The sequence below is a fragment of the Aethalodelphis obliquidens genome, unplaced genomic scaffold (assembly GCF_003676395.1).
Source record: "Aethalodelphis obliquidens isolate GAN/ISIS:26980383/991018 unplaced genomic scaffold, ASM367639v1 scaffold7, whole genome shotgun sequence".
Lineage (NCBI taxonomy): Eukaryota > Metazoa > Chordata > Mammalia > Artiodactyla > Delphinidae > Aethalodelphis > Aethalodelphis obliquidens.
In genome coordinates this window covers 10,367,285-10,391,102 of record NW_020837951.1, presented here as the reverse complement: position 1 = coordinate 10,391,102, position 23,818 = coordinate 10,367,285, and the positions used below count along the sequence as shown (strand labels likewise).

At 53.2% G+C, this 23,818-nt stretch overlaps 3 protein-coding genes across 3 annotated transcripts; 2 read left to right on the top strand and 1 right to left on the bottom strand.

The window, feature by feature from the left end:
• The first annotated feature begins 1,880 nt into the window (after window positions 1-1,880).
• Window positions 1,881-7,412, top strand: WDR38 (WD repeat domain 38). Its single transcript, XM_027104891.1, is given in 10 exon segments — window positions 1,881-3,200; window positions 4,079-4,188; window positions 5,125-5,134; window positions 5,192-5,521; window positions 5,873-5,910; window positions 5,912-5,951; window positions 6,159-6,290; window positions 6,424-6,573; window positions 6,995-7,042; window positions 7,135-7,412. Coding segments are annotated over 10 exon segments (999 nt in total). The 5' UTR covers window positions 1,881-3,131; the 3' UTR covers window positions 7,207-7,412.
• A 95-nt stretch (window positions 7,413-7,507) lies between these two features.
• On the bottom strand, window positions 7,508-12,037 carry RPL35 (ribosomal protein L35). Its single transcript, XM_027104890.1, has 4 exons — window positions 12,000-12,037; window positions 11,391-11,527; window positions 10,180-10,261; window positions 7,508-7,690 (listed from the first exon to the last, which is right to left on the bottom strand). The coding sequence occupies exons 1-4, from the start codon at window positions 12,000-12,002 to the stop codon at window positions 7,541-7,543; spliced, it is 372 nt and encodes a 123-aa protein (XP_026960691.1). The 5' UTR covers window positions 12,003-12,037; the 3' UTR covers window positions 7,508-7,540.
• Window positions 12,038-15,711: 3,674 nt separating this feature from the next.
• On the top strand, window positions 15,712-23,328 carry ARPC5L (actin related protein 2/3 complex subunit 5 like). Its single transcript, XM_027104889.1, has 4 exons — window positions 15,712-15,968; window positions 20,189-20,261; window positions 21,474-21,650; window positions 22,772-23,328. Exons 1-4 carry the CDS (start codon window positions 15,820-15,822, stop codon window positions 22,832-22,834), a joined length of 462 nt encoding a protein of 153 aa, XP_026960690.1. The 5' UTR covers window positions 15,712-15,819; the 3' UTR covers window positions 22,835-23,328.
• Window positions 23,329-23,818: the final 490 nt, after the last annotated feature.

Genomic DNA, 23,818 nt, shown 5'->3' with positions numbered 1-23,818 from the left:
ACAACCATTTATTTCTACAGTCTTTGACTATTCAGGTTCTTTCCAGCCTTCTGGAACTACAAACAGTGCTGAATGTGTCCCTGGGAGTGGAATTGCAGACGCAGCCTGGGCCCATCTTCTACTGTGTTAGCGTAAGGTAGATTCTGACTCACCCAGGACTTTCCAACAGTCTGATGGGATAGGCTATCCTGCAGGGTAGTGAGATCACATTCACAGGGGTGAGGGCTGTGTGTTGGGGGTGGGGCAGAGGCTCATACCCCAACCTCCCCAAGCTTTACTGAAAGAGTGTCTGGTGCAACGAATGAGCTGGGGGCTTACGAGTTATTGGACATGGGTTTAAATCTCAGCTCTACTACTCTCCAACTGTGTGACCTTGAGCAAGTCATTTTCCTTTCTGAATCTCTAGTTTTCTCTTTAAAATGGCTGTGTACCTATAGCAGTTTCAGAGGGAACCAAGGGGTCTGGGAAGGAAGATACTTTGAGGAAATGAAGAGAGGCGAAGCTGGTCCCAGGACCGTGGGTTACCTTCAGGGGATGGAGTGAGTGGGCAAGTTCAGCACAGAGCCCCCTCCCCAGGCAGTCCGGGCTGAGGGAGGAGAGAATATGGCAGGCTCCCTGAGAATGAAGAGATAGTCAAGGGTGGAAAATATCCCCCCAAACCTCTCTTGGAGTGGCCAGAAACTGAGTGACTCCATCCCACGGGCAGAGCCTGAGCCAGTGAAATACTTCTGCTGCCACCATAACTGTGACCCACCCATCCCCACTCCTTCCCCTTGCTTAATGGTACACATCCTGCAGGTTCAGCCCCTGCCCAAACCCAGGGTTGGCCATACCTTCTGCCCCTGCTGGGCATGAAGCCAGACAGCTCCTGATTACAAGGTCCTCTCTACATCATGAGGTGTATCTGCGCTGTGGGCCCTTTGGGTGATGGCTTAGGGCATTTGGAGCCTGACAAAGGGCATCCAGAGCTTTAGCTTGAAGTATTTTAACCTAAAGTGACAAAGATGGATGTCACCAACCACCCCACCCCCCGCCATTCTCTGAGCACTTACTGCACACCATTAAGAGGCACCATCTCACCAACTCTTGACAAGGCAACCACTGTCAGCACTCCCATTTTAGAGATTAGGAAACCAAGGCACTGAATGATCAGTTAGCTTGCCCAAGGTTGCAGAGCTAGTAGTTGGCAGAACCTGGGTTTAACCCAGAACTGTGGCTTTAACGCCCTATCTCTGGGGAAGGAGCTCTGACTTAGTCTGGGAGCTGGGCAAGGGAAGGCCAATCCAGGGGAAGTGATACTGGAGCTAGATCCCAAAGTAAGTGTCAGGCCAAGAGGGTGGGAAACACTGTGTGCACAGGCCCAGGGTGGGAGTGAAGATGGAGAGATAGAAGAAAGAGCCCATGTGGATAAGTTCAGGGAGTAAAATGGGGCAGGGGACAGGGGCAGAATGAAGCAGGAGAGGTGGACATGATGTTTTGGTCTCTGAAGGCTCTGGAATTCATGGTGGGTGATTCCAACCACAGACTCCTGGGTCAAGCAGAAACATTTTAACCCCAGCTACACTGCTACAGGCTGAGTGGTCGCTGGGCCTGGTGGACAAGGTCTATCCAGGGGACTCTGGGAGTGATAGGCTGCACTGGGGAAGGCGGTTCTGGGCACTTCAGGTAAAGCAGGAGCAGCTAGGTGGCTGGGGCATGGGCTGCAGGGCGCCTAAGCAGACAGAAGGGGGAGAGGGCCTGGGGAGCCAGCTATGGGGGAGACGTGTTCAGGACCCATGCCTCGAGCTGGGGGGATGGGTGGCCGCATAGGCCCAGATGGGTCCCTGGGGAGCCAATTCAGTGACCTGGGCCCTTTGGGAGTTAGAATGGGGGTGGGGCAGCCTCAAAGCCGCCATTGTCGCCCCCTCGCCCGCCTGTCTAGGACCTAAAATAGAGCAGGAGAACGGCAGATCTCCGTGAGAAGCATTTCTGGCAAAGAGGTCTGGGAGGAGGGGGTGTGAATCACCACTGGGAACACCTGAGTTTGAAGCTCCCAAAGCCCAGCTGTCCCAGCCCCATCCCCAGGGAGCCTGAATCCACTGGCAAGCCGAGGAGTGGGGTTCCTCAGTCCTACTCCTGTCCAACTGTGGGGAGGGGACTGCATTCTGGCCCCAGCTCTGCCACGGAGGTGCTGGATGACTGGGCCAAATCTGCCCCCTCAGGGCCTGTTTCCCAGACTTCATGTGCTGTGAGGCCCCTGGAATTCACAGCAGGTGGTTCTGATATAGGCCTCAGGGTCAGACAGACATGGGATGAGGTCCCAATTCTTTTCCTATTGGCTGAGTGAGCTTGAGCAAGTCCCCCGACCTCCTGGAGCCTCAGTTTCCTCATCTGAAAAATGGACATTGAAACCAAGTCCTGTTCTTTCTGGGTTTCAGCTGAACTATCCAACAAGGATCTTGACAGCTCCTGAGGCCTCCCTCCGTGTGCTCCAATGGCACACTCTGTGCTGCCAGGAATGTTAACAGTGACCCCACTTTTTAATGTCCTGTGCTTTGCATACTGCCTCTGGCTCTCCACATCCTGGAGGGCTGATATGAATATCGTTTCCAGCCCTCTCCATGGGAGATCTTCAGCCTCAGTACTGTCCACTCCTGGAGGAAAGGGGTCTTGGATCCCGACTGGGCCCTCATGGGCACCTACCTTGTGTCATGCCTGGAACCCTGGGGGGCAAGGATGAGCCTCCCCTTTGTGCAGATGGGGAAACGATCGATTGTCTCAAACTGTGCACCAGTTCGGTGCAGCTGCAGAGGCAGGCGCGGTTGTGTGGGGCTGGCGTGCCCTCTAGCGGCCACCGTGCGCCACACTCCGCCCCGCGGCTAGAGCTGCCCAAGGTCCGACTGGCAGCCGTCGACTGGCAGGGAAGTCCCTTCTTGGAGCCATCCGCGGTCCAGCGTGCTGCTGCCCCACCTCACCCGGGCTGACAACAGTCTCTCCCAGGCTCTCTCCACTCATGGTTTCCCAGAGACCCCACAGCGGCTGGTCGCCCCGCCCCGATTGCCATGGAGACCGCTTATACACAGTTTCCCCCTTCCCCTCCACCTTGTCCTAAGTAGGGCCGGCAGGCCGCCGGGGCGGGCGGCCACGGCCCCATGAACAGCAGGGCCCCAGGGACGCTGGCCGTGGAGAGAGTGAAATTCTTCGGCCAGCACCGCGGGGAGGTGAGGCCCTGTAGATCTCTGCCCAGATCTTAGGCTTCTTGGCTTTAGAGTGGTTTCTGGTTCTGTGTAGTGGGAGCCCGAGTGTTCTCTGGGCTCCAGTTGCGGAATGGGCTCTAGAATTCTAAGCACTGGTTCCACAGGGGGCTCAAACTCCTGGCTGATTCCAATGCTCTTTGGACTCCGGCTTAAGAGGGAACTCGGGGCTTAGAGTAGATTTTTAACTAGTTCTGGGCTTCAGCTCTAGAATGGGCTCTTGGCTTCTACAGAAGGCTCCAGCCTCTGGCTTCAGTGAGGGCTCGCTCTGAGCTTCAGGTTCTGGTCTTTTTTTTTAATTTTTGGCCGTGTTCAGTCTTCGTTGTTGCGCACGGGTTTTCTTTAGTTGCGTCCAGCGGGTGCTACTCTTTGTTGTGATGTGCAGGCTTCTCATTGCGGTGGCTTCTCTTGTTGAGGAGCACGGGCTCTAGGCATGCAGGCTTCAGTAGCTGTGGAACGCGGGCTCAGTAGTTATGGCTCACGGGCTCTAGAGTGCAGGCTCAGTAGTTGTGGCGCACGGTCTTAGTTGCTCTGTGGCATGTGAGATCTTCCCAGACCAGGGTTCGAACCCATGTGCCCTGCATTGGCAGGCGGATTCTTAACCACTGTGCCACCAGGGAAGGAAGCCCCAGGCTCTGGTCTTACAGGACAGCAGAGAGGGCTCCAAGCTCTCGGCTCCCCTGCAGGGTGGTTCCTGAGTTCTGGTTGTTGAGAGAGGCCTGAAGTCCAAGCTCCAACCCCAGGCTCCTGGGGCAGTATTTATGGCTGGCCCAGGAGTCTGGGGTTAGGGATGAGCAGAAAGGTGTTTCTTGCCCCAGGATAGGACTTTTGTGCTCTCCTTGCAGGTCAACTCTTCTGCCTTCTCTCCCGATGGCCAGAAGCTGCTCACAGCCTCCGAGGATGGCTGTGTATATGGATGGGAGACCCAGAGTGGGCGGCTGCTGTGGAGACACATGTGGGGCTCTTCACCCCAGATGAGGAGACTGAGGCCTATGGCCCTGTTGTGGCTTTCTACAGAGCCTACCACAATGACCTCTGATATCTGAGCTGAGCATCCATGCAACACAGCCCAGGCAGGGCAGGGGCAGGAGGGCAAGGAGACAGGACCTGGCCCCTGGGGTCCTGAGTCTCTGACTCTAACAGACCTGGACTCAAATCCTACCACTTAAAAAATCTACATAATACCCTATTAACCATTTTAAAGTGTACAGTTCAGTACATTCACACTGTTGTGCATCTAGCTTCCAGAAGTCTCTTCGTATCTTGCAAAACTGAAACTATACCCATTAAACTCCCCATTCCTCCCTTTTCCCAGCCCCTGACAATCACTGTCCTGCCTTCTGTCTCCATTTTGACTAAGTACAATACCTGGTATAAGTGGAATCACACACTATTTCTTTTGGTGACTGATTTCACTTAGCATAATGTCCATCTATGTTTACCCACTTTTTTGACTGTGATTGAACTCAAGTCATGTCACCTTCTCTGCACCTATTTCCTCTTCAGAATGGGGATAATAGTTGCTACCCTATAGGATGAGATAATGCAAGCAAAGTACCTGGCACCCAGTAAGAACTCAGTAGACGTAACTTATGATTATTAAGACAAGAAAAAACAAATCTGGTAATTATAGGGCAGATTGATTCATGTTGTAATAGGGAAAGTCAAGGGGCTGGGGAGCTCTAAGAGGGTAATGAACCTACGCCGGGCTGTCAAGGAGTTTCTGGGAGGTGTCTGCCATTTGATTTGGGTATTGATCTTCCAAATAGGCAAACTGAGTTGGGCATTCCAGACCAAGGCATGGAAGCCCAGGAATTTTCCAGGTGGCTGGAGGGTGAGGGTTAGAAGTGAGGAGAGAGGCGGTAGGCAACGAGACTGAAGAAATTAGCAGGGGTTGGACTGCAAGGGCCAGAGGTGGAGCGCAGTGCCCCGTTCCTTGACCACGGCCGCCCACCCAGGCCCCCGTGAGGTTCTGCCGCTTCTCCCCCGATGGCTGCCTCTTTGCCAGCACCTCCTGTGACTGCACCATCCGCCTGTGGAATGTAGCAGAAGCCAAGTGTCTGCAGGTCCTACAGGGTGAGTGGGCTGGGTGGGACTGGGAGCCAAGCAGCCAGGCCTGGTTTCCCTTTCGGACCCTGCTGTGTCCTGTGCCACCTCGCCCCTGCCTCGCCCCCTGGCCGGTGCCTGCCGGTCACCAGCGAAGTGTGGAGACCATCAGCTTCAGCCCTGACTCAAAGCAACTGGCATCAGGCGGCTGGGACAAGAGGGTGATGCTCTGGGAGGTGCAGGTAGGTGGAGGGGCAGCCAGTGAGGCCTGGGATCCAGGGATGCACACCGTCCACAGTGGCCACACTTTCCAACTGGGAAAGGTTGTTCGTCTTCCCCACCCCTGGCATCCCATTCCCTTGCATCTGGCTGCAGCTACCTCCCCAGTTCCCCTCTCCCTACCCTCATGCCTCAAGACCTCTGCCATGAGATTCCCCCTGCCTGTACTGCCCTCCTCTCTTGCCAAGGCCCGGGAAGCCTCCCCTAACCCCTATGCTGCATCACACTACCCAGGCAGCCCCACAAGGAGGGCCTGGGTCTGACTCACTTGAGGCAGAGAACCTGGCACGCAGCCTCTGCGCTCTTTCTTCCAGTCAGGCCAGGTGCTGCGCCACTTGGTGGGACACCGAGACTGTCCCAAGCAGTGACTTCGCACCCAGCTCAGACTGCTTGGTGAGCCACACCTCTGCCCGGGCCCCACCTCAGTGGCCTAACAAGTGGTTAGAATTCTACACCTTGACAGTGACTTAGCTCTTCTGAGCCTGTCCCCTCCTCTGTAAGATGGGGATTCAGCAGGGCTTGGTGAGATGGTGCCTGCTTTCTGTGAGCCTAGCCAGTCGAGGAACCGGGAGACACCATGCTTATGGTGGCTGTCTGCAGGCCACAGGCTCTTGGAATTCCACCATCCGCATGTGGGACCTTCGGGCAGGGACTCCAGTGATCTTCCACCAGGAGCTGGAGGGCCACAGTGGCAACGTCAGCTGCCTGTGCTACTCAGCATCTGGCCTATTGGTGGGCTGGGTTGCCTAGGTTCCAGGGTGGCCCCTTGCTGACTACAACTCTTTGAGGGTCACTCTTTGAGGCCATTTTGGGGGCAGAGTATGCAGGCCCCAAACCTCTATGCTTAGAGCTGTCTGCTTTCCAGGTGTCCGGCTCCTGGGACAAGACTATCCACATCTGGAAGCCCTCAACCGGAAGCCTGCCTGTCCAGCTTAAGGGCCACATCACCTGGGTGAAGAGCAGAGCTTTCTCCCCTGATGGGCTGCAGGTGGCCAGCACTGGCTACTCCCACATGGTAACCCCACCCCATCAGGCCTTCCTTCCTGTGAACTCCTACCCCACATCCTCCCTACCGGAGCCCTCAGCACCCCATGTCCAGAAATGTCCACATCCCTATCTGCCCTAAATAGGAGGCTACCAAGGGCAGGACCCAGGTGCCAACTACTTCCTTACCGAATGCCTGGCACTAAGGTCTGCACTGGCCCAAATGTTAGTGGCACCGACATTTCTATGACTCAGCTTCAGGGGAAAGGAAAGTATTGCACTGAATTTCTGCATCAGCTATTACGCAGCCCTTGTTAAACACACCTCACAGACAACAAAACCCAGATCAAGAAGTTAACATGTTGGCTAAGACTCACCCCAGTGTGATTTTGTCAAAGATGCCAGACTTGCCTATGAGACTTCCCTACCCCCCAGCTTGTTGAGATTTCCAGGTCAAAGTCTGGGACTACAATACAGGAAAGAGCATTGAGACCCTGAAGGTAAGGTCTGTGGCTACAGCAAACAAGGGTGCAGAGGAAGGCCTGCTAGGGGAGGCCCGCACCCACAGAGCCCCATACCATGCTTTTGGCAGGGAGTCCTGGATGTGGCCCACGCCTGTGCCTTTACCCCAGATGGGAAACTCTTAGTGTCTGGAGCTGCTTAGGCAAAATTCCAAGTTCACTGCAAATCACCCAGAGCTGCTCAAACAGAACATCACTACCTATGGCTCTGAAGACCTTCCATCCCTGCTTCTCCCTGCCCAGGGGGCACAGGACCAAAGCAACCATAAGAGAGTGCCCAACAGGCCCCTGTGGCCAGGGCTGCCATGGCCCCCCACCAGGGCCAACAGCAGCAGCAGGCCAGCCTGCTGGGATCCATCAGACACCCGGTAACCATAACCAGGGCCGCACCAGCCCATCTCTCCGGCACTTAGTAGAAACCCCTATAAACACAAAGCAACACCAGCCAGTTTGTTTGTTTTATTGACACCTGGATGCTCAGGCCTTGACCGCGTACTTCCGGAGTGGGTACAGCCGCTCCTTCCGCTGCTGCTTCTTGGTCTTCAGGTTCTCTTCGTGTTTGTTGAGCCGGCGGCGCATGGCACGCGTTTTCTTGGGCCGCAGATCCAGGGGCTTGTACTTCTTGCCCTGGGTGAGGGGGAGCGGGGGAACATGAGGACCAGGGTTTGGGAGCTATTGCGGTAGCTAAGGAAGCCACAGAGTCGGAACTGAGACGCTGGGATGTGCCTGGGGAGATGCAAGCGTGAGGAGCTGTATGACACCCAGCCCAGGAGGGGACTGGAGACTGAAGTGTTGCCAGGCCATACTTTGCTTCCTAGCTCTTTAATTCCCCCAAGTTCAAGGCTGGGAAGGACTATCCTCATTTTCCTTAAGTATATTGATTTGCTGGGCTAGGAAGTAATTTTGCCCAAATCTCAGTGAAGCTGTAGTGGAACTTGGGGTGCACACCCAAGTCAACCCAGTCCCTACTTGGTGCTCTTTCCACCAGATTGCCAGCAGTGGAGTCAACGTCACACCCCAACCCAGCAAGGGAAGTCTGGTACCCACCGAGTCCTGGGGGCATTTCCTGTTATCTTCGCTTAAATTATGTGTGTGTGTACGGGAGGGTGAGATGTGCAGCTTAAGCTGGTGCTCAATTTATCTGAAGGACCTGCCAGGTACCTGTGGTGACATTCCCACCGAACACATGCATCTCAGAGGGAAGACCTGGCTCGGCCGAGACCATCCTGCTATGAGGGGCCAAGCCCCTCTTCCTGACTTGGCTCCTGTTCCTAGACCTTTCTCAGGGCATTGGCTCTCCATCTCTGCTCCCACTCGTTCCCAACCCACTTCCTCCTCAGTGAGGAGTCTAGGCTAAGGCAGCTCTCATGGTCCCCTTTGTTCTGCAAAGGTCCCCTGGGGCCTCTTCATTTTGAGGCCCTGTGCTGGGTGCTGGTTTAGCTACAAATGAGACCTGCTCCCTGCTCAAGGAGCTCCCAGCACAGTGGAAAATGGAAAACAAGTGGTGCATCACTGTGGAGGAGGAAAGAGATTAAGGAAGGTTTCACCTAAATGACTGACAACAGCCTTGAAAGCAACGGGCACGTCAACTGCAAGAGAAACCAGAGTGGGCACAAAAGCCCTGAAAAGTGACAGCTCAGGCTGGGAGCTGCCAACAGCCTGGAGGGGTAGGCACATGGCAGGCGTATGTGAGCTAAGCGGGGTTCAGGTCATGAACAGCCTCAGTGCAGAGAACTGCAGGGAAAAAGCTAAGCAGGAGACGAGGGCAAGCTCTGTGGGGGGACCTGGAAGCATGAATGTCTGTCCACCCACATCCCTCATATCAGTTGGTACAGGTCAGGGCTTCATCTGTTTCCAATTTACCAAGCACCTTAGAGCTCTGCTGTCCAAGAGTGGCCACTAGCCACACACTGTTTACATCCTTCAGTCACTGTGGCCACATAAGCACTTAATAGGCACGCATGGCCAGAGGTTACTGTATCGAACATCAACGTCTCTCATAGAGACCTTACCTCTATCTCCAGGAGTCCTGCCTGGCTGTTTGGGGGAGTGTACTCACTGGATGGTCATGAAGGCAATTTTTCCAGGCCACAACTCTACATGGTCCCCTCAGAGGCTGATGAAAGCTCCAGACCCAATTCTCAGAATACGTTCCCCCAAACAATGCACACACGTCCGGGGGTGGCAGCAACCCTCCCCCAACATGCTGCTGTCCCCTGGGCAGCCAGCCCCGGCACACTGTGATGACTTTTTTGATGTGTCAAACCCTCCAGTCATTCAAACACTAATTTGGGTATTGATATGAAGCCATTCTGCAGATGCTATCAAAGCCCCTAATCAGTCAGCTTTAATTAAGAGATTATCCAGAGTAACCTGGGTGGGCCTGATCACAGTTGAAAGGCCTTAAAGGCAGGGCTGTGGCTTCCCCCAAGAAATCCACCTGAGGGCAGCAGCTTCAACCAAACCTTGAGCTCCAGGTTGCTCACAGATCCTCTCTTCCCAACAAGTGTGTACCCCACCATCAAACAAGCCATTTCCTTGTAATAAACCAAATGTGTGCATACACAGTATATAAAATCTCCTACTGGTTCCACTTCATAGCTTGAACCCTGACAACACTAGTTTTAGGCACAAGCAAAAAATGATTATAAAAATTCTAGGCTGAGTGAGGGGCAGGCACCTGTGGAAAATCTCCAGGAAGCACTCAATCCACCCTTACCAAGACATGGTTTGGAACCTAGGTCCAATCCATTTACTGTAGGTGGCGCTGGGCAACTTAACCTCTCTAAGCGTTGAGGTCATCATTTGAAAAATGAGGATACCAGATGCTTGGCAGTGACTGACAGTGCTAGCGAGACCATTAAAACATTTAAACAAGACTGCCCAAACTCAGCTCGTGAGGTTTTATTCAAAACCCATCTCCAGCCAGACTCCCACATCTTTGATTTCTTGACAACTGCAGCCCCAAGGAAATGCAGTCTGCATGCCACATGCTAGTAAGAAGGCGAACACATCCACAAGCTAAGAAGTCTCTAGAAAGCGCAGTCCCAAGCACCCCAGCAGAAGCTTGCCATACTGCTCCTCTAGCCAAGCACCACTGTCCCTTAGCCACTAACCTTATAGAATTTCCTGAGGTTCTCTTTCTGAGTCTGGTTAATGACGGTGAGTACACGGGCGATGGATTTGCGAACAACACGGCTACAAAACAGAGACATCGATCAAGATGGGGAAGACACACAGCACTCCCCAAGGTATCTATTTCAGGGCCTGACCCAGATGTCATAGGGCAGGGGCATTCCCCATCAGCTCACCCACATTCACCCAGGAGGTACCTAACCCAGCCCAGGAGGAAGGTGTTCTGGAGGGAAGAGAGACAATGGATGAGTATCCCAGGACTGGGGACATGGAACGGCTGGCACATCCAGTGCTTTAGAAGACTTGTGAAGTATTCACTGAGGAGGCTTAATGAGAGGTGAAGGGCAGATCAGGAAAGATCTCCCATCCCAGGCCATATATCCTGAGGACTATGAAGACGACCTAACCAATGCCAATCTGAATGAGCTGACTGGAGGGAATCATGCCGCAAGCTGATTAGGGAGTCACAGGAGGGGCCACTGGGGAGGGGACAAGGCTGAAGTCAGGAACAGGCTGGGGATAAGTGAATTTGCAGTCATGTTGAATATGAGTGCTGCTTAGTAAATGACTGGTAAACACAGTCTTGAGGATTCAGCATGCACCACCACAGGAATATTATTGGGTGCCCATTTTATAAAAGGGGAAAGAAAAACCTGGGTGGTGAGCCAATCTACCCACCAAGTAGGATGTGGCAGAAGCGGAATTTATGCCCAGGTTGACTAACTCCAAATCCATGCTCCTTTCACAAATCTTGACTCTTGCTCCACATACATCAGTAAGTTACACTACAACTCAAGTAAGGGGTGCAAGGGGTCCCTCAACCAAGTGAAGGGGGATGCGGAAAAAAATCCAAATGCTGGTGGGAGGTAGGAGAAAGGGATCAATGAGACGTTCGAAGGTACATTAAAATGAGTCTTCAGGGACACCCAGTTCTTTCTCCAGCCAGAGAAGTTGAAGGAAATTACTCCAGGCAAAGGACCACAGGTCAAAGGCAGGTCACCACGCACCTGGGCATGAGCAAGGGGAGCCAAGAGAGGCTGGCTAGTAAGGGCACGACATTCCGACCCACGGATGCATGGAATGGGCACTTAAACGGACACCTCCTTAAGCCAACTTCGAAAATCCACAAATGTTCCCGACGCATATGTCACCCCACGCCCAGAGGGCCGTAGTCTGGCCTCCCGTCACTTACATCTTGGAGAGTTTGGAAGCCGCGCCGCCTGTTACTTTAGCCACGCGTAGCTGGGACAGCTCCACTTTCAGGTCCTCCAGCTGTTTCAGCAGCTCCTCCTTCTTCTTGCCGCGAAGGTCTCGAGCCTTAATCTTGGCCTGAGCGAAAGAAAGGGTCTGGGTCAAACACCCAGCGGGGCCGTCTCCCCCTCGGCCACTTACCGAGGCTTCCACCGGCCATCGTCCCCTCCACCTGCGTCGTAATCCGCCCCTGGAGGGCGCGCGCCTCGCCCTGGGCCAGGAGCGCGCTGGAGGCCCAGCACTACCGTGCCTTGGGCAGGGCAACCCAGGCCACAGCAGGCGCGCCCTCGCCCAGGCCTGCTGCGAGGCTGGGCCACTACCCCCATTCCGCAGGGGGAAAAACGGAGGCCCCGGCAGAGCGCGCGTACCTCTCCTGGTCTAGGCCTACGTGGGGAGAAAGCGAGGGGCCGGCTGGGGCGACGCTAGGCCATTACGCAGGGCCTCCCACAGGCCGGGTTGGTAGATGGGCTCTCAGGATTCGCCACGCGACCCTCACCCCAGCCCCTGAGCCCCACAGCACGCGGATGGTGCCCGATTGTCCTACACTCACCATGACCGTAGAGTCAGCCTCCACCGCCTTCTCGGAGGGAAAGAGGAAGGGGCGGAGCTGACCTCCACAACTACAGCCGGGTGACGGCGGGCGTGGTCAATAACGCTGGCGGGGGGGGGAGCCCTGGCTCCGCCCCTTCCGCCTCACCCCCGCGCGAGGAAAGCTGTGGTCCGGCCCGCCGAGCCCCGCCCCGAGGAGCCGGAGACCCGCCCAGCAGTGCCCGCGTCTTCTTCCCGCGCTCTGGAGAATACTTGGGTTCGGCGTATTGCCCAGAGCAGCGCTGTGGGGAAGTCGAGGCCTGGAGTGGCGGCAATTTACTGGACTAGTAAGGACTCGGATTCATCCATTCATTTATTCATTCATTCATTCATTTGGTAAACCTTTGCAGGTCGCCCAGTCTGTGCTACTCCGTGCTGGGCGCCGGTGTTCCGGGGGTACAGAGTATGAAGGTTGAAGGTTTTCAAAGATGAATTAACATGGCCTCTGCCTTGGAGGAATTTAAAGTCCAAGGTGGGCGGGGAAGGGCGGGGTCAGACAACTATAATCCAACTGCAAAAATATTCTAGTGGAGACAGCATGCGTTAGGGGAAACATTCATGGCCTTTTCTTAGTGAACCTGACCCGGTTTCAAATTCTTATCCTGTTGCCTGGTGCTAGCTGACTCTTCCTTCCCCTCCCTGAGTCTTAGTTTTCTCACCTGTGATATGGGGTATTTATAAGGATCAGGAAGATAACATGTAAAACTCTTAGCACAAGACCTGATGCAGGACTTCCCTGGCGGTCCAGTGGTTAAGACTGAAGTTCCAATGTAGGAGGCAGAGGTTCCATCCCTGGTCGGGGAACTAAGATCCCACATGCCGTGGGGCACGGCCAACAAAACAAAACACCTGATGCATAACAAGCGCTCAAAATATCATCACCATCAATATTCCCAGTTGAATGAACACTTGAGATGGCCTGAAAGTTAAAAGGCGGATTTCACAAGGGAAAGTGCTCAGGCTTTCTGACTGGACGGTTGCATTGTTGCCCCAACCAGCAAGCATGAATCTGTGCTCTAGTGTCACTCCATTGCCCTTAACAAAGGCACACCCACACGTTAGAGCTCTAGTTAAAGCCAGGTTGGCCCCTTGCTGCTGTCACGTGTCTCCTCCAGGAAGCCTTCTCCCATCCCCTTATGGGTTTCCATTAATGGACAGTAGTCTTGGACTAAATTGGGACACAGACGGCCCTTGTGTGCAGAGCTTTCTGGGCAATCCTCTCTTTAGCCCCAAACATACTGAATTAAAATAAATTTACGTATCTATCTCCACAGCCCGCCTGGAAGTTCTCCAGGGGTCAGAACCATGGCTGACACCTGGTTTGGTTTTTCTCATCTCCAGGCCCAGCATATGGATGCTTGTTGGATGAACTGAATTAATCAGCTTTGCCCAAGATCACGGGGAGGCATGCTTCCAGGAAGTGGAGGGAGGTGGAGAAGAGAGAGCAGAGGACTTTCTTGGCATGGATTAGTCTTAAATGGAAGTTGAATGGTGCACAGGGACTTGACTATCATATTTTCCAAATGCTTATAGTTCTATTAAAGGTAATGATTGTGTACATCTTTTCTGAACTTGAAGTCACCTATGACTACCCTGTTTCTCTTACATGCCACATCCAACCCACTCCCAAATTCTGCAGCCTCTTTCTTCAAAATACCCAACCTCTTCCCACCACTGTTACTGGCACCTGCCTGGCCTGAGCTGCCATTGCCTGTCACCTGGACCATTGATGTCACTTCTTAAATCACCTACTTTGGCTCAGGCTCCCATGTGTTCTCAATACACATTTGAGGGACCCTTTTAAAGTCAGATCATGTCACTGCTCTGCCCAGAATTTCCAGGGCTGTCCTGAGTTAAGACCACATCCTTTCCTCAGCCTACAAAGCTCTACAGCACCCGCCCCTCCCCCCCACCTCCCTTCCATCTTATTTCTTCTCACTCTTCTGCTCCAGTATGGCCTTGCTGTTTCTGGAATACACCAAGCCTGCCCTGTCTTTGAGCCTTTGCTCGGCTCCCTCCTTCACTTCCTGCAGGTCCTTGATCAGCATCACCTCCTCGGGGACACTTCTCTTGACCACTTTATCTGAGTTACTCTCAGAAACTGCATGTTGTTTTTTTCTTCTCAGAATACAGTCATCCCTGACATAGTGTGAATTTTTAATTCTGCCCCCTTGACTGGAATGGAGATCCACGGTCATAAACAGTGACATTATTTCATTCACCAGTTTATTTGGGGGCTATTTCCTTACTTGTAAAACGGGCATTTTGGTTTAAAATTCCTTCTGATCAGGATGTTCTGGGGATATGAATTTCTGTTGTCTTGTGGCCTCCCTAGGTCACACAGATTTCTTCCAAGGTATGGAGCTGATAGGCAGGTCTTCCAGGACCCCTGATACTTTTTTTTTTTTTTTTTTGCGGTACGCGGGCCTCTCACCGTTGTGGCCTCTCCCGTCGCAGACGCGCAGGCTCAGAGGCCATGGCTCACGGGCCCAGCCGCTCCGCGGCATGTGGGATCTTCCCAGACCGGGGCACGAACCCGTGTCCCCTGCATCGGCAGGCGGACTCTCAACCACTGCGCCACCAGGGAAGCCACCTGATACTTTTATTTAGCACCTGCTTCCCACTGTAGGAGTCTATCTTTAGCACCCAAGATTAGGTAGCATCCTAGTCTAACAATATTGTTTTGATCTGTAGACACAGTTCAATGGGAAGTATTCGAAGCAATGAAAACGAGTCACATCTCATTAACTTCTACTGGTCTTTATTAAAAGGAAAACTATTATATGAAAACAAAGACCCAATGTAGTCTCAGGCTAAGTCTCATTGATAGAACCCCTCAAGCAACAGCCCAGGCACCTAATCTTGGCACTACAATGTTGTCCTTGACTCTGCCCTCTCTCTCCCCATCTCAGACTCTGGGGGTTCGCTTCCTACCAGGATATTCCTCTCCAGCCAGGCAAGATATCTCAGCCCCCGAGGACCTTGCCCTTCCTGCCAGGATGGTGGCCACAGGGTCATCCCCCTATCCCCGCCCCCTACACACCCGGTCAAGGTGACTGCTACAGACGCGGGGCCGCCGCCCGCTCAAACCTAAATGTCTTGTCAGCACCCTGGATACACTTTAAACGTCTTTAAAGTCTCCCAGCACATTAACAATACGGTCACTACAACAATAAGGCAGACGCAACCTCCACTGAGCTCAGTGGGGTGTTGTCCAAAGCTCCTAAAATCCGAGACTTAGGTTCTCCCACCCCAGGTCACTCCCCGGGGCATAAGAATTACTACTCATCCCTCAGGCCTCGGCTCGAAGGTTTCTTCTCTAAGAAGCCTGCCCGGCACTCGACAGGCCGAGCCGGGCGCCTTATCCTGGGGGCCCCGTGCCCCCTCAGTCTGGGCAGAGATGACACCCGAAGTCGGCGAGTGTGCCCGCCCCGGCCCCCTCGGGTGCAGGAGCGAAGCCGAAGTGCGCAGTTATGGCGTCCAAGTGCTGGGCCTGCGCGGGATTGGGCGCCTGCTCCTCAGACGGGAAGACTTTACCTCCGTGAGGCCAGGAGTCCCTCGGAGCTCCACAGGCCTCTTTCCCGGCGCTTCCCGACGCGCCCCACCCCTCCCTCCCACATCCGGTTCCGGCGTGGGCCGGAAGTGGGCGGGCGGCGGCGGCTGCGCGCGGAGGAGGTGCCGGGTGGCAGCTTCCCGCCCCCGAGCCGGAGCCGGTTCCGAGCGGAGTGGAGTGGAGGTCTTCCCCGGAGCGTAGCTGCCTGAGCGGGCGCCGAGCCCCCGCCATGGCCCGGAACACGCTGTCCTCGCGCTTCCGTCGGGTGGACATCGACGAATTTGACGAGAACAAATTCGTGGACGAACAGGAGGAGGCGGCGGCGGCGGCGGCCGAGCCAGGCCCGGATCCTAGCGAGGTGGACGGGCTCCTGCGGCAATATCCTTCTCCCGCGCGGCGGCCCGGACTCCCCTTTGGCCCGGCCTTCCCACTTCCCTCATCCCCGGCTCCGGCCCTTCAGGCCGACCTCCCCACTCCTCTCAGCCCCGGACCTCTCAGGTCAGTCTCCCGACTCCCTTCCGACCTGGCTCTCCTCGGGCCACGCATCCCCACTTCCCTCTGACCCGGCCTCCCCACTCTCCTTGTCCCCGGCCCGAGCCCTCGGAGCCTCCCTCAAAAGCGCGGCCCCACGCGGCCCCCGGATCCTGGTGGGCCGGCCTGCTCGGCGGCCCCAGGAGCGTGCCGGAGGGGCCTCCGGCTCGTAGGCCCCTCACTCTTGCACGAGACCTCTCCCCTTTCTTCCCCCTTGCCTCCCCACACCCTCAGGCTGGCCCTTCCTTGGGCGCCCGATCACTCCATCCCTCCCATGCGGGAAACGGGGCTATACTCGGGCATGATCGGCGGGAGGCGCCGAGGTGAGCCACCGCTGAGTAATTGAGCGGCCAGGGCGGCTCCCAGGCACAGTCCTCTCGGGCCGGATTGCAGCACCACCTGAAAATAGGTGGGTGGATGGCTGCGGGGAAGAAAGGCCCCATGGGGGGAGCCAAGGCTGCAGCCTTAGTCCAGCCCTGAGGTTTGAGATCGCACCTCCCACCCCAGAATCATTCTGACCCTGCGGCTTAATGCCACTCTTCCTCACCTATTCTTAGTTATGACCATTCATTGGGCTTTGGACCTCGATGGTCTCAGCCACGTTCAACAAGTGAGTTTTACCCCCGCATAGGCTTCTTGTGCAGGAAGCAGTGGAAAAAACTAGTCGTTTAGAGCTAAGAAAAAACAGGCAGCATAAAGTGAGATGTAAAAGTAGAGCCCCACGACTGGAAATGACTGTTCTGTGGTCACAGAAAACAAGCATTTAGAAAACAAGATTAAAAATAGAGTTGGCTGTCACAGCCTGCTTGGTCCCTTAGCAGTTTGAGCACAGGAAACTGACTTATTCTCACAGGAAGGATTTTTCTTGATTCAAATGGTGTTACAGGAAGTGCCTACCCCTCCCCCGCACTGGCCAGGGCAGGGTTGGAGGCTCATGCGGTGCTGTATATAAATCAGGTTCTGGGTGTTTAATCAGTTGACTCAGCTTGGGAAGTCGAGCCCATAGACTGCCTTGGGAGGAGTCCTACAGTGTTCCTCCAATGTGCCTTTGAAACAAAAACCTGCAGACTTTCTTTGTTTGAACAGAAATGTGTTTTCAAAGGTGGTGATTCAAACGTGTATTTCCTGCCCCATCAGGGTCACCCTGCTTACCCCATTGGTGAAATGGGGCCATGAGAAGGGCCCCCATGAGGGAAGGTTGATTCTGCAGTCTGGTGTAGAACCTGGCTCATGCGCAGGCATTGCTGAAAGGACTCCAGCGTCAGGCCTGTGGCCCAGACCATCCACAAAAGGGGAGGGCAAGGTCCGGTTATCTGCTGTCTTGGTCTTGGTGCTGCAGAGACTTGTTGAAGGTCATCTCTTGGTACGCTCCTCACATGATAGGTTCCTTGAGGCTGCTTGGAGACCTAGGCTTAGCACATCAGGGGATGGTAGTTCCTCCACTAATGACAGTGTCAGAAACCTTGTTACCATGGAGAGTGTACCTCTTGGGATTGGGGAAGGGGAGGTTAGCAAATGAGAACTGAAATCCTGGCAAATGTGGGGCCCAGGAAGGAAGGAGGAAGGAGCTAATATTTGCTGAGTCCCTACCATGTGCCAGGTCTTGGATTTATGTTAGATTATTAAACTATAGAAAGGGCTTCTAGGAGTCTTAGAACAGAGGCGAGGGGAGTAGGGATAGGGGTTGGTTGATTGGAGTGAGGGGATGTAGGGAGTGGGCCTGTCCTAGTACTGTATAGGGAAGCGAGTCATGGTGGGAGATCACACACATGAAATAGAGCGTGGGCTGTGCATCCACACAGACCCAACTCAGTCTTCTATAGCTGTGTGACTTTGCATAGGTCACTTACACTCTCTGAACCTCAGTATCCTCCTGTGTTAAAAGGAGGAGAACCAAGCTGGGCTTATAGGTTCCATGGGACCATCACTGGACAACATCCCAGAAGGCTTTAGCACAGTGCTGGACATACAGTAAGTGTCCTGGACATGCACCTTGGGCCTGTGGGTGGAGTGGCAGCAGGGGATTGTAGAAAGAGCTTGGCTTTGGAGTCAGGCATCCTTGGGTTTGAAGGCCAGCTGGACAGCTTAGCTTTGTGACCTTGAACACATCATTTTCCTTCTCTGAGCCTCAGATTCATTGCCTTTAAAATCAGAATAATGATTCTTGTCACAAAGAGCTGTTAGCAGTGATGAGATGACATGTGAAAACACCTGGGCACAGGATCTGAGACCTTGTAGGGATTTTAAAGAATTGGCTCCTTTTCTTCCTTGCTGAGGCACCTTCTGGTCCTCTGGAGGGGGATCTGTCCAGAGCAGTAGTTTCGAATGATTTTGCAGTCTCCTCCCCTTGAGGAAATTTGTCGATGTTTGGAGATACTTTGTTTGTCACAACTTGGGGGGTGGGAGGGAGTGCTACTGGAATCTAGTGCATAGAGGCCAGAGATGCTGCTAAATATTGTACCATGCATGCACAGGACAGACCCCACATCAGTCATCTGGTCTAAAATGTCAGTCGTAGTGCTGTGGTTGAGAAACCCTGATCTAGAGGAGACCAGGGGCTGGGCACGGTTCCTTGGCCTCCACAGCCTGTTCTCTGGAAGGGCCTAAAACCAGCTGAGACAGGCCAGCTTGATAAATGGTATGCCCCTCCCTACTCCCCAGTTCTCCCCAGCTGCTGAAGGCCCCCTACCTATCAACACCTATAGTGAATGTTTGGTAGAGGGGTGCTGCAGAGAGATTAACTCTAAAGCAGTGACTGTTTTTGCCCCTGTGGACTAGTTATCCTACCCTTACCCATTCATCTTCTGAAATATTTTGTTTCCCAACCGTGCTGGTTAGTGAAGAGCGAGCGCCAGCCTTCGTTTCCTCTGAAGCCTCTGGGACTCTGCCTATTGCTCTGGGATGTCAAATTCGAAAAGAGTTCTGAGGTAGAAATTATCAGTGGCTGATATCACACTGGCCCTAACCAGGCTGGGAAAAAGGAATTCCAAAGCTGACAGATACAGGGGTGTGGGAGAGTGGGCTGCCTCTCAGATTGGAAGGTGGATCAGAGCCCAGCAGGGTGCTAGGGAGCTCCACAGGGGTGGCTCCCTGGGTGTGTGGGCCCAGCTCAGTCAAGATGGAGGCCACACTAGGGAAGACCGGGGACTCGGTTTTGCTTGGGAGGTTCTGGCTGTTCACACATGGGTATCGCTGCATGAACAGGAGTAGAGACCCGATTGGGCGGAAGCCATTTCTTGTTCTATTTTTGAAGCTTTTTGGCTGAAGCCAGTGTTTCAGATGAGGAAATGAAAGTCAACTGATGTAATTCAGTTTAAAATAGGTGTCACCTTTGGGGACCTAACCCAGATTGTAATTTTCTTTTGAGCACTGGCTATTCAGAGCTCAGCAAAGATTATGTCAGGACTCCAGCTAAGGTTTGGGGAGCAAGGAGGGGAGGATTGATTCATTTTGTTGGCAAAAGGTTCTTTTAGATTGTTAAGTTCCCCCAGTTGGGACCTCACTGACTTGGGTAGGTCTTGGAGGATAAAAGTTTTAGCACATCTTAATTTCTTTAATAGTTTAACTGATAGAAAACATTGGATTAAGAGTTAGGAGACCTCCATTTGTGCCTTTGTTCTTCCCTTTTGAGAATGAGAAGATGAAAATGATAACCTTACTCGGTGGTCGTGAGGGTCCAGTAGGGCAGATAGGGTGCCAAGTAAGTGCAAATCAGCTCAGTCAGATTTTGCTGCAAGTTACCCTGCGGGGGCGGTTGCTTTGCTACTCCCTTCCCGGGAGGGAGCGAGTCCGTGTCCAAACTTGCTTTGAAGGGGAAGGTTTGGGGGCCGGCAGAGGAGGGGTTTGCAGGTTTGGCAGAGATGCCCCACCCACCCTCCATGTGGCTCAGGAGAGCCTGTAGGCTACCCTCTGAACTGGCTGTGCCCACCGGGAGGCCACAGTGGGAGGCGGGTGGATGTGGATAGATGCCATTTGACTCCACTCTCTTGAGCTCTTTTTGAAATGAGTTCGTTAATAAAAGCATGAACATGCTAGAGCCTAGCCATCCTTAACTGGTGCTGATGCACAGGGGACATGCTTCGGGCGTTTCATGCAGCCTTGCGGAACTCTCCCGTCAACACCAAGAATCAAGCTGTGAAGGTAAAGGGGGTTGAACTGCAGCTCTGCTGGGTGGGTGTTGGGACCAGGGCTGTGATTGTCCAGTGTGAGCTCCCTGGGACTCTGGACAGCATCTGTTTCATCTCTGCATCGGTGAGTATCTACCAAGGAAGTGAGTTGGCACCGGGCAGTGTTTCCATGGAAGCCTCCTGGCGCTCCTAACACCCAAAGCTGTCAGTGTTCATAGTAAACGCTCCCCAAAGAAACGTTCACTCCTCCCCGAGGCCTCATGGGGTGAGAAGTCAGCCCAGCCCTTCCGGATGAGCAGAGTTATAAATTAGCTTGTCATGTGGGACTTAGCAGTGGTTATGCTTTTATAAGCTATTGAATAAGCTTTATTTGCATAAGGATTTTCAGTGCTTTTATGATTTCCTGCCTCGTAAAAACTAGGTGAGACCATACGGTTGTGCAGACTGTATCGGTTACGTTGTCTAAAAGCTCATCGCTGAGACTGTCTAAAATTTGGTCCAGGGAAAGGGGTCTCTTTGGAGCTGGGGTTTTGCCATCTTGTGATGGCACTTTTTTTTTTTGATGGCATCTTGATATAAATGGCTGCACCTGTCAAACACGGAGGAAAATGGCCCCTTTGTTCCATTGAGGGTGAACGCAGACAGAAGGTGCAGCCAAGTAGACCTGTTTTTTTTTTAATCTCCACAGTTATGATCCTGTAGAGTTGTTTTTATTTTGTTTTTTTTTTTTTGCGGTACGCGGGCCTCTCACCGTTGTGGCCTCTCCCGTTGCGGAGCACAGGCTCCGGATGCGCAGGCTCAGCGGCCATGGCTCACGGGCCCAGACACTCCGCGGCATGTGGGATCCTCCCGGACCGGGGCACGAACCCGTGTCCCCTGCATCGGCAGGCGGACTCTCAACCACTGCACCACCAGGGAAGCCCATGATCCTGTAGAGTTTTAAGGCCTTGCTGGTGTCATCAGAAATAGGGATGCTTCTCCCCAGGAAACCGCTTATTTCCCCCAAAATAAGTGGAATAAATTACTGGCTTTGAATACTTTGGGATACTTTGACACTTAAATCAATAAAAGAATTTCACTTAAGCATTCCAAATGAATTAGAAATTGGGCAGTGTTTCTAATGAGTTCTGACTACTTGGTTTGGTGTTTCTGAGCCTGCAGTGCAGGATGTGGATATGCCTAGGCCATGGCTCTAGGCCTCACTCCCTTTCTCTTTCCTCTGTAGGAACGGGCCCAGGGCGTGGTGCTGAAAGTGCTTACAAATTTTAAGAGCAGCGAAATTGAGCAGGCGGTGCAGTCACTGGACAGAAATGGCATTGACTTGCTCATGAAGTACATTTATAAAGGGTTTGAGAAGCCCACAGAAAATAGCAGTGCAGTGTTACTCCAGTGGCATGAAAAGGTATGTGAACATCAGGCAGCCCACTGAGTCACCCCAACCCCAGGGTTCAAATCAGCAGGCCAGGCCATCCCAAACAAACAAAGGACAGTCTGATAGGCATGTGAGAATAAGGGGCCATGCCTCAAGCAACCTGGGACATCTGAGCACTTAACCTCTCCCAAGGAAGCACCTGGTAGGGATCTGCCCTCTCTGGTAATCGCCGTTGCTTTAGCTGCTGGTTTGTGCCGGGCAGGCATGGGGGCAGGTGACTTGGCATGGTAAGGTAGAAGCAGGCTTGCTGGTGGCTGGGACTTTGTAATACTTTCTTTGGGCTTGTGGAGGTGGTGGTTGTGGGTCTTAGATTCAGGCTGAGCCCTCCCATTAGCTCTGAGGGCTTCCTGCTCCAGCCTCAGCCTCACCAGGCCCAAGGGGGCAGTGGCAGATACCTTGGCAGTGTCTTTAACAGGGCCTTCATCCACCTGAAGCATGAAAAGCCTGTCCTTTGCTTGGGTCAGTATAAGAGCAGGGCCTTTCATCAAGCCTGTGTCCTTCCTGAAAGGCTCTGTTGAGTTTTAAGGGAGTGGCCCTTACTGAGGGATCGGTCGCTTGGGCAGCCTGGGGCTGGGCTGTGGCCTTTGGTCCTGCCGGTGGGTGTGCTCTGCCAGAAGGTGAGCTCCTAGGCTTAGTGGGTGGAGGTGGTCGTGGGGCTCAGGGGAACTGAGTGGTATGGAGGCCAGGCTCTCTGGTCCCTTTAAGGCAACTGGGTGCTCAGCCCTGTTGATGTTTCAGCTCTAATGGGCTAGTGTTTGTTTAAGTGCCTACGGCTGTGCCTGTAGGCTGGGACATGATGAGCTTGTCAAAGGGAAACTGGGGGTCTCTGTGTGAGCTTGGTAACAATGTTCTCAAGCCCAATTCTCCTGCCTCAAGAGCTAGCAGCTCTTGGGGACCCTTTGTTCCAGGACAGGGCCCCATCCCTTGAATGTGGACCCTGTTGGCACCTCTTAACCGTGCTCTCGTGGGAATCCTTTTTCAGAAGGTCTATGACATGGTCAGGAGCGCATGGTCCCATCTTCCCTGGCAAGCTAGGCTCCCCTTGTCCAACCAAGTCTCAACTGACACCTTTTCTTTTCCTGTCCCTACAGGCATTAGCAGTAGGAGGACTAGGCTCCATTATAAGAGTTCTTACAGCAAGAAAGACTGTTTAAAAAAAAAAAAGACTCATGTTACCTTGAGAAGAATTTTGGATGCACAGGCTGTTGAAGAAGGGATTGACAATGGACCATCTTCCTCAGAACTCCCAAGTAAACTATTTCAGGACATGCATCCGCTAAAGTGTATTTTATTTTCAAGGTGGAGGGAGAAATCGTCTTACTGTTTCCTAAATCCTTTGCAGGATCTGATAGTCTATGCCTTTGTCCACAAGTAATGCAGAACTGACATTGTGACTGTCTACCAGAGTGGCTGGCCCGCATTGGTCAGGTGTACCTGTGTGCACTGCCTGTGTAAAAGCAGGGAAGGATGACTTGGGCAGGTGCAGATTCAAGGGGTGTGGTAAAAAAGGGAGAGCTTGGTTTTTGTTGAAGTGGAAAACCCCCAAGGGTCTGTACAGACATCCCGACCTCCCAAAGAAGGCGGGCTCTCTTGGGTTCATTGTAAAGTGCCTGCTGCATCAATAAAGCTCTTGGCTTATTAGTATATACTCTGCAGTGTGTTTCATGTATATAAAAGAAATGGGTAATGGATGGTAATGAATGAGAGGTCGCCTGTTCTGGAAACTGGAATGGAGGGGGGGGTAGACGTGTCCCCGCCGAGCCATGGGAGCGAGCGTGGCATTCCAGCCCTCCTGCCACAGCAGCACCTCAGGCCTGGGCTGCAGTGCTGCTGGCTGCTACAGAGAGCTGTTTTGCTGAATAACTATTTATTGTTTTTACTTCTTTCATTTGTGTGTAGTTTTGGAGCTTATTTAATAAAGTGCCAAACATTCAATAATTGACCTAAGCTTTAAAAGTCTTCAGTTTGTGTGACTGCACTTGGAGTCTTTTGGGAGCGGGCTTAGACGGGCCCGGTCACCACCTCCTGACGCTGGGTTCGGCTGTTCAGCAGGAACACCGTGATGTTGTTTTCTTTAAAGGGTTAAGAGCCAGAAACAGGTAGCAATCAGCCTATAGATATAAAAGGAACATTTTGTT

What these genes read in the sequence shown, in the direction of transcription:
- RPL35 (XM_027104890.1), bottom strand. An exon ending in GCTTCCAAACTCTCCAAGAT is followed by an intron (nt 10,262 to 11,390) that starts GTAAGTGACGGG and finishes TCTGTTTTGTAG; the next exon opens with CCGTGTTGTTCGCAAATCCA. An exon ending in ACCTCAGGAAATTCTATAAG is followed by an intron (nt 7,691 to 10,179) that starts GTTAGTGGCTAA and finishes CCCCTCACCCAG; the next exon opens with GGCAAGAAGTACAAGCCCCT.
- ARPC5L (XM_027104889.1), top strand. Translation starts at nt 15,820, where the DNA reads ATGGCCCGGAACACGCTGTCCTCGCGCTTCCGTCGGGTGGACATCGAC. An exon ending in GTGGACGGGCTCCTGCGGCA is followed by an intron (nt 15,969 to 20,188) that starts ATATCCTTCTCC and finishes GTGCTGATGCAC; the next exon opens with AGGGGACATGCTTCGGGCGT. An exon ending in TACTCCAGTGGCATGAAAAG is followed by an intron (nt 21,651 to 22,771) that starts GTATGTGAACAT and finishes CTGTCCCTACAG; the next exon opens with GCATTAGCAGTAGGAGGACT.